Consider the following 9269-nt stretch of genomic DNA (forward strand, 5'->3'; position numbering starts at 1 on the left):
GCCGACAGCACAAGCACACTCAGGGTGAAAATCAAAGTCTGTCAGCTATGCGAAACTGTCAATAGGCGAAAAGAACACCTTAATCTGAGGGATGATGTGCGTATCAGGAACCACTTGCTGGAATACATATTTGGCTGGATTGCTCGCCCACGAACGCCTCGTGTGGATCCACACCAGGGCGTCATGTTGGGACGTCCAGATGATGCCCAGCGAATGCAGAAGGACTTGGACCGAGCTTGCCTAAGATCACTGGCAGAGCTCACATTTCGCTTGCCGCTGCAACCTGGCGAAGGGCAGACGGACGCAGGCGCGAGTGAGTTGAAGGCTCAGATGTTTCATACCTACTTCAATCGCTTCTTGTCCTTGCTCAATCACGACTCGTCTGAAATCAATAAGGGCGACATCATGCCAACTGGGGTCAGCAGGGATGATACCGCATCAGCCTCCGAGTTAGCGATCACTATATTGTCCAATCTGTTGAGTGCAAATATCGATGTCGGCCTCAAGCATTCCCTGAACATCGGCTACCACGGCAATGTCGACATCAGGACAGCATTCGTCAAGGTGTTGTGCAATATACTTATCCAGGGCACAGAGTTCAGCAATCTGACCGACTCGGCCGTAAATGAGAAATACAACGAACTCTTGGATGTGAGTAGTCTTCTTGTAAGAACAACTATTATCAAAGGAGGCGCTAATATATGCGAGTACAGTTACTTACCAAGGACATGACACTTGTCGCCGCCATGAGCATTGTATGCCCGAGTCACGAGGTTGACGAGTTGACCATTTCCCTTCTCACAATCTTCGAGCATCGAGGCCGAACCTTTGAATTGATTGAAACGTTAATCAAGCAAGAGATTGAACAAACTGGTAGGCTGCTCCAAGTGTCCATTGAAAAGACGCTTGCTCAACTGTTTTATGATCAGATAACGAGTCTGAAATCCTGAGACGGACTTGTGTCGCCACTAAAATGCTATCAGTATATGCGAAGTGGAAGGGACAGGCCTATCTCAAAGCAACACTGCAGAAGGTAGTTGAGCGATTGGTGCTCACCTCGAAAGATCTTGGTTTAGAGCTCGACCCTGCTCGGGTGACATCGAACGACGAGCTGCAGAAGAATGCCCTGCAGCTTCGAATCGTTGCCAAGGTATTCATAGACGACATCTGCGCGTCCTCGTCCAGCGTTCCAAGCTCATTCCGACAAATCTGCAGTATAGTAAGCTCACGAGGTCCTCTCCAATCCACTCAACCAGCTAATGCAGGGAGATATCCACAGCAGTACTTCCCAGATTCCAGGAGGCAAAGTACACAGCAGTTGGTGCATTTGTTTTTCTCCGATTTTTCTGCCCTGCTATCGTGGCGCCTGAGGTTGAGGGACTGCTGGACACGCCACCCTCTCGAGAATTGAGGCGGGGCTTACTTTTGATCGCCAAAGTGATCCAGAATCTGGCAAACAACGTCCTGTTCGGCGCGAAAGAGCCATACATGTTTCCCTTGAATGACTTCCTCACACAGAATATCTATCGTGTCACTACATTTCTTCGAGAGATATCGGTAAGCGATATAGTCACGATTGTTCGCCTGGCAGCTCGAGATCATTCAAACTGACACGCTGCACAGGTACCGCCAGACAGTCTGGATCATGAAAGTAGCATCGAATCTTTCGACTTCGGGTCCTGCGTTGCCTTGCATCGCTTCCTATACGACCACTGGGATCATATTAGGCAGAAGCTGGTCGGCCATGAACGTAGGGACTACGTGCGCTCACCAGCCGAGATTTCTCGAGTCCGTTCCCCTGTGCTTGAGCCACTACGTAACTTGATCACAAATCTAGGGCCGCCGCCCTTGGCAGTGACCTGGAACAGGCCGCAAGTCTCGACGAACACACCACCCTCATACTCAATGTTCCAAGACTTTATGTTGCGCAACGCGTTTCGTGGTACCGAGTCGTTCCTAACCGCCCGAGCCGTGTATGATGGGGGAGAGAGCAAGGTATGTCTGACCAATTGATTGCCGAGAATCACTCTGGAAGTTTCAGGGAGGTACAACAGCACTGACTGTTTCCAATCAGGACGGACTTTCAATAATCTGTATCATATTGCGGCACATGGACTCGGAGAGCATTGACTATGAGACCCTGATCTTCTGCTATTTGAAGGTAAGCAGCCAAGAAGTAACACTCTACATGGTCGGACTGATCACGGTCCCTTTTGTGTGACTCCGAGCCTCCTCGATCTTGGCGCGTTGACCCTTCCGCAGATCGCCAGTCGCCTTTGGCATAAGCCCTTCGGGCTACTCATAGATGCAACATGCTACAATGGGCAGAATGAGCCCCAAGACGATCTCCTTCGGAAGCTAGACTCTCTCACACCAGTCGAACTGAACCGCAATTTGACGAGAGTTTACGTATACAACATGAACAGTGCTTTCCGGTGAGCAAATGTGGGCTGAGATGTGCCCGATTCATTCAAATTAACGTATGTTGTAGGAAATGCTTCCGTAGAATTCTTCGAGTCTCTGCCAAGACTGAGAGCAGCGTTTTCCACCCAAAAAATGTCGAGTACCATCTCATTGGCAGCCTGCAAGACTTGCAGGCTCACTTTCACTTGAGCCAGCTTCACCTACCGAAAGAGACAATCAGTGTTGTGACGGATACACGCTACGTTTTCCAGCCCATCACCAGGCTTTCAAAAACAAAGGGAAAAATCGAGGTTATCATCAAGGTTGGGAGCCAATTTGTCCAGGTTACGACAACCAAGAAGCAGGAGGTTTTCCCAGGCTACCGGCTTAGCACAACAGTCAACGACATTTTCCGCCTCGGGGAGGTTGATGAGGCTCCGACATCGATTCAAACCGAAGATGATTCAGCATTTGGACTCCGAGCCGATAGCGGTCGCATTGTGATGTATTTCACCAGTCCGAAAAAGGTGGATGTTCTACAAACAATTCGCGGTGCTAAAGCCAAGTACAGCAAAGACAGTCGATCACACAAGGCTTACGAGCGACTGATTCGACCACAAGACGTACCTGGGACTCTTCTCAACCTAGCATTAACAAATCTTTCAAGCGTCGACGATGTTCTCAGGCTAGCTTCCTATAATCTTCTTGGCTCATTGTGCAAAGCCTTCCGATTTAGTGCTGCCTCCAAAATGATGTGCTTGATCGGTAAGTTACATTGACTCAATCTGTTTTGGACCTTGCTCGTGCTAATTATGCCTGAGATGTCTCGGTGCCCACATCTGCGTCACACTTCATCATTGCGATCAGTGAACAGCTGGCACAGACGGAGCCACAGCTGACTTTCGACTTTCTCACCGAGTTTTTCGTGGGGTGGGAGAGCTTTTCTGACGACCAAAAGCCGATAAGCCTGGCGTATATGTCGCCGTGGCTTCCTGGCCTGCGAACTGCGATTCTTGCAAACGAGGCAGATGGCGACAGGGGTAAGGAAAAAATTGCTTCTTTGTTCCGGAAACTAATTGACTTGGCTGTGGCCGATCACTTCCTCACGTACACTCTGGAGCAGGTTGTTTGGCCCGCCATCTCGCAGGATGAAACGATCCTGGATCTTTTTCTGGAGGAACTAACAAAGGCTGCACTCAGCCTCAACCTTGCAGACGAGTCGCTAGATGCTCTTTCTTCGATAGTGGCCGGCATAGGAACTATCACCCTCCGGGCTAGGGTCATTTCCAGGCTACGAAAGGCGTTGAATCGAACCTCCCTCCGCCCCACAAAAGCTTTGCCAGATAACGTTGTGTGGGCCGAGATCTGCGTATTACTTCACTTCTGCTTGTCACTCTCCTTCGACAATGGTGTCCAGGCGCAGCTCTTCTTACCGGAGATCTTCCACATAGTCACCATGCTTGCCAACACTGGTTCGGTGGAGATACGCATCCTGGTTCATCGTCTACTCGTCAACACTGTACACGCTGCTTGCACTTCTTTCCTCCTCGAAGATCTGAGGTTAAACAAACTGCGAAGCAGTTTGGACCTCATAAATGACTCTCGTGGCGAAGTCTTCTCAACCTCGTCAAGCACTCTACGAGATACCACATCAATCACCACGACACAGGATACGGGGCCAGCCCTCGCTGCGACTGAGAGTTTGGCGGCGCTACTTTTCGAAATCTGCTCACTGGCAGCACCCTCAGTTGATATCTCAAATGCTTGGCGTTCGCGATGGATGAGTTTGGTGGCGAGCACGGCTTTCCAGAACAACCCTGCTGTGCAGCCAAGGGCATTTACGGTAATGGGTTGTCTTGCTCGAGAGGAAGTTGATGATGATCTGCTATATCAAGTCCTAGTAGCGTTGCGGAACAGTGTTGGACGATTGGAGGATGAGGGCAACAACGACATGTTCGTCTCGATTGTGACATCACTCTCCCGGATGATGTCCAAGCTCCCCTCTGCTTCGCGATACGGACTTCAATTATTTTGGCTGGCGATATCTTTGCTCCGCCTGGTTCCGGCGGCTCTGTTCAATTGCACAGCTCAATTCCTAGAAGCTGTGCTAAGTAACATCAACACAGTCGGCGGCCTCAGGGGCGAAAACATGGCAGCATTGCTTATGCAGGGCAGAGTTCAGCTTGAAGAAGCTGCGGTGCTCCTAGATGATGCATACGATGTGCATTTCTCACAGGAATCATTCCATTTCGCTGTTTGCGCATGCCTGGCGAGAGGTTTGGTCGACACTACTACGCGACAGGGTACCATGAGGGTTCTCTCTTCCTTCCTTGAGATGGCAGGTAGTTTTTCTGATGACAGTGATGGGCCGATAAGAAGCTCATTAGATTCGCCATATATGGCTCTAATTCTAGCAAGGGTCGCGGGCCACCAGGAACTCAAGGATATCCTCTGGTCGTCTGGGGTGAATCCGTCCTTGGTTGGCATGGTCGCAAGTACACGACAGCTACAGGATATTAGTCGGGCAAATGACCAGGACCTTCTGCTCAATACGGCCATTGAGCTGGTCGACTTCCAGTATCTTGAGGACGCGATCCAGGATCGAACTTTAAGATGGCTGGCCTTACTTGCCAAAGCAAGACCAACGGTTGTCCTTCATTTGTGAGATCAGGGTGCTTCATTTGCAGTAGTTGGCTTGGTGCTAACGGTGTTTTCAGGTGCGGCCCGCTGGCTACCATACTGAACGACACTCTGTCGCATTGCCAGAATTCGACAACGTTAGAAGCTGCGCACCTGCTTCTACATTGCCTTGCCTTAGATCCTCGCCTCAACCAGTCACTCGATACGCCTGTTCGACTGGAGGATGTCTTGGACGATCTTGGATTCAGTGGGCTTTGGCGGTCTTGTTCGATGGATTCTGCACACGAACAGGACAGAAAATATTTCACCTTGACGGAAAGACTGATTGAGGTAAGTTGAAGGCTTCAGTCATCAGCCAAGGAAAACTAACAATCCGTTGCAGCTCATCATTATCTAAATGATGCGTCTAGTAATATACTGTTCTCGTGCTATTGTGCCCTGCGGAAATATTGCACGACGTCAACATTCTTGGTGCCACAACCAACTCGGGTCCCCTCCCATGTCGTGAGATGCTCACTACTTACTGTTGGTTATTTTCGGGGGCTGCCCAGCGAAGGGCCAATATGTTATCAAGGGACAATGTACCCTTTGCTCCCCAGCCTTGGGGCCCAGAGTCTACGTTTGGTCGAATTGCCATATACCATGCCCATGCTCTCTGGTCTAGTTGCCGGGGAGTGAGATGCTTGGCCCAACTCTCAAACAGTAACCTAAAACTTCCAAGAACCCTTGCAGCGTTTTCTTCAGCTAGTGTGTCTGTGAAAGATGACGTCTTCGATTGTCGTGCCCTTTTTCTTGGTGACCCGGAAGTCGTAGCAACGCTGGTGGGTTGACCAGAGGCGGCTGCGAAACTACTCAGAAGATAATGTCTTGCGGCCTCGGGTTCGTGCACTACGAAGCCTAATTTTCCATGCTCACTACTGGATCGGGATGAGTTTGTTCCCAGGTTCCTCATCGAATCTTGAGGACTGGTGTCGAGTGCCCAAACCGCTACTTCCTGATACAGGTCGACAGGGTTTTGCAAGCGCAGTCCTTCCGCCAAAGCTTCGTTGACACATCTGCGAATCAACCCCCATCGATCCGGTCCCAACATGACGCCGCCAAACCATCGACTGACAACAACAAGTCGGTCAACCGAATCAGCTTCTCGAAGCAGGCGCAGGATGAATTGGCCACCACCGGTTTCACCATCATCATCTGCGCCCTCGAAAAAGGTAGACGTTTCGGGCCGCTGGATACGATAGCCCCAGAAATTGTGAGACGCTGTCTTGAGGATGGGTTGCGAATCTATGAAGGTGCCAATGACGGATTTGGCAGAATCACCAACAGTGAAAGGAGCACAGTGCGCAACGAAAGACGAGCCCCGCAAGTCTATGCGCTGGGACGTCGACCAGCTAGATGCTTCTTTTCTGGCTGTGTTCCCAGGGCTTGGTATAGTGAGCACTCCATTGTGACGGTTTGCCTGTTGATTAGTTTTCGTCCACACACCTTCGGAGGCTGATTCATCTTCCTGTACCGTAGCAACTCGCCCGGGACACGTAGCAACTTGCTCGGGACATGCGGTCGATGTCCTGCCCAAAGTCGGTCCTGCAATAGTCTCCAAGGGATAGTCACCCCGCTTGAGTATCGAAATATCTCGTCCCATGACTCTCACAGTGGGTTGTCCATGTTGCCATGTTCCAGATTTTGCCTTATTATCTTGTTCAAGTCCCATGTTAGCGGCCTTAGCTCTCGCATTGCTACTCATGACAGCCTGCGCAAGACTAAGACGGCTCGACAGTGGCTGCTCCGGCATAGTAACCCTCAGAAGCTCTAGTGTGAAAGCAAGTAGCACCGGAGCCCGGTTGATGTAAATTACGGTTGATCTTAGTTGATCTTCTTGTGTGATTATAGGTATGGTCAAAGACTGTTCGACTTCAGCCGGGGATCGGGCCTCCCCATCGCTATCGATTGAAAAAGGCTCAGTCCTCAACTTCTTTGCGGCTGGGGTCACAGGACCCTCGAGCGACCTCTTGTTCGTGCCACCTGATACGGCATCATCGAAATGTTTCCGGCAGGTAAATTGAACAGACTTGGCAGTCTTCTGATTGCCGAGGGCTTCGCGGACCACACCTAAGGGTGCATCAGCTATTTCCTGTATACTGACGCCCTCTTGCGTTAGTAGGGGAGGGCGTGTAGGGACCAGGTACATGGTTGTTTTCTTACCTTCTTAGGCCGGCATTCTGAAGTAAGCGAGCTTGGCCCATAGCCATTGCCATTGTCACATTTTTAGAGACCAGGGCCCGTAACAGTTGCTGGAGATCACTTGTAGACGCCATCTTCGTCCGCGGGTTTGTTGACGCCAGGACGATCTGAAATGGGCGGGTGAGGTACAGGGAGGGAATGTTTACGACCTGGCAGCTTCCAATGAGGGAACACTGCGGAAGGGTTCGGGTTACTGATAGTAGGAGCTTAGGTTATGACTTTAAGATTGAATAGTTAACCTCAATCTTATTCTTTATTTATTATAATAAATGCATAATACCTTCTACTATTATAATTATAAAAGAGAGTAGGTTTTTAAATAAAAAAATCCTTATATACCTATCTATTTTTTAAGGATTTAATACTAAGTTAAAGGCTAAGTATTAAAGATAAAATAATAAAGTCTAAATAAGATAAACTATTAATTACTATTAATAAGTTATTTAATATATACTTAATATTTATTAAAATAAGTACTTTATATAAAGGGTATTTATAGAATTTTTAATATTCTATAAGCCTAGGATATTTATATTTATATAAAAGTATAAGGCTAAGGGCCTTAATTAGGGGAAGTAGGTATATATTAGGGGCACCTATAGAAGGCGCTCCGGCCCTAGGTATAATAACTAAGGAAGCAGGGTAGCTGCGAGTTAACGACCCCGTAACTAGGGACACGATAAGATAAGAAGCGAACCTACTAAGTAAGTATATAATAGCTTACTAAGATAAAATAGTAAGCTATTAGCTTACTAAGAATATAATAGTAAGCTAGGGGCTAGCTTATAAGATAATATATTATAATCCTAATATAATAGATTACTAAGAATTAATAAGTAACCTATTTAATATAAGCTTACTACTTAATAATAAATATAGAATAAATAGGTATATATAAATAGGTATTCTATATTTAAAGATATATTCTTTCTTATAATAGTATTTAATCTAAGTTTTACTTTATATTTATAGGGAGTAAGGGTTTAATAACCCTTCTAATAATTAGAATAAAAGCTAAACTATATTATTATATATATTATTAGAGAGATAAAAAGTAAGGCTATAATATATTAGTAGTATTTACTTAGGGCTTCTAGGGCATTCACTTAGTACTATTTACCTATTACTAGGTAGTATTAGACTTTACTTTAGGGGTAACGTACTTCCTAGGCGAGTAGACTACCTAGGCGAGTAGACCACCCTATAGCGACTCGACGTATCGATATATTTAAGATACGATAACTCTATTTACTAATATAGAATCGCTTTCTATTAAAGAGCGTATTTATAGTACGATCTAGGCTTTTAAATAAGCCTTAAATTAAAGTATTAGGTTAATTATAAAGACCTTTAACGTTCTATAAATAATATTTAATCGACGATTTAACGGGATTTACGCTCGATACGATATAATACTTAATTCTCGACGATTAAACGATTTAGAAGAATCCGAGATTCTTTAATATATAAAGAAGCTCGAGTTATAAAGATTCTTACTTTAGCTAGCTTATATAATAGATATAGTTAATCGACTACTCTATATATATATTAATAGATATATTAGAAAGAATTAAATTATATTATTTATTAAGCGATATTTAGAATTTAAATCGAAATACTATTACGTCTATAATTATAAAAGAGCTAAATATAAAGATTTAGCGAAAATTCGGGATTAATTTTAGCTTATAGCGAATATAGTTATAAAATATAATATAATAGAGTCCGATATTTATAATTTCGATAAAACTAAGTTTATAATAAGCGTTCTTCGTATTATAAAGGTTATTATAAATATAGAAAGGTCTTTAAAACCTTTAATAATATAGCTTAAGAATAGAGAATAAATTATAATTATTTAAAGTATTAATATATTTAATTATATAATCTTATTATTTATTATTATTATATATAAAACTTAATTTAAAAATTAATATTAAAATAGTTTATTATTATTATAGATAATTATTATAATAATTAAAAAT

At 45.4% G+C, this 9269-nt stretch overlaps 1 protein-coding gene across 1 annotated transcript; it reads left to right on the top strand.

The window, feature by feature from the left end:
- Window positions 1-405: 405 nt before the first annotated feature.
- On the top strand, window positions 406-3962 carry D7B24_003645 (uncharacterized protein; the record flags this gene model as incomplete). The annotated part of the gene is made up of 9 exons (XM_028637832.1): window positions 406-651; window positions 714-873; window positions 930-1150; window positions 1624-1995; window positions 2075-2161; window positions 2263-2435; window positions 2492-3168; window positions 3225-3898; window positions 3957-3962. The coding sequence occupies 9 exons, from the start codon at window positions 406-408 to the stop codon at window positions 3960-3962; spliced, it is 2616 nt and encodes an 871-aa protein (XP_028497251.1).
- Between the last annotated feature and the right edge of the window lie 5307 nt (window positions 3963-9269).

The sequence above is a fragment of the Verticillium nonalfalfae genome (assembly GCF_003724135.2).
Source record: "Verticillium nonalfalfae strain VnAa140/NRRL 66861 chromosome Unknown scaffold_20, whole genome shotgun sequence".
Classification (NCBI taxonomy): Eukaryota; Fungi; Ascomycota; class Sordariomycetes; order Glomerellales; family Plectosphaerellaceae; genus Verticillium; species Verticillium nonalfalfae.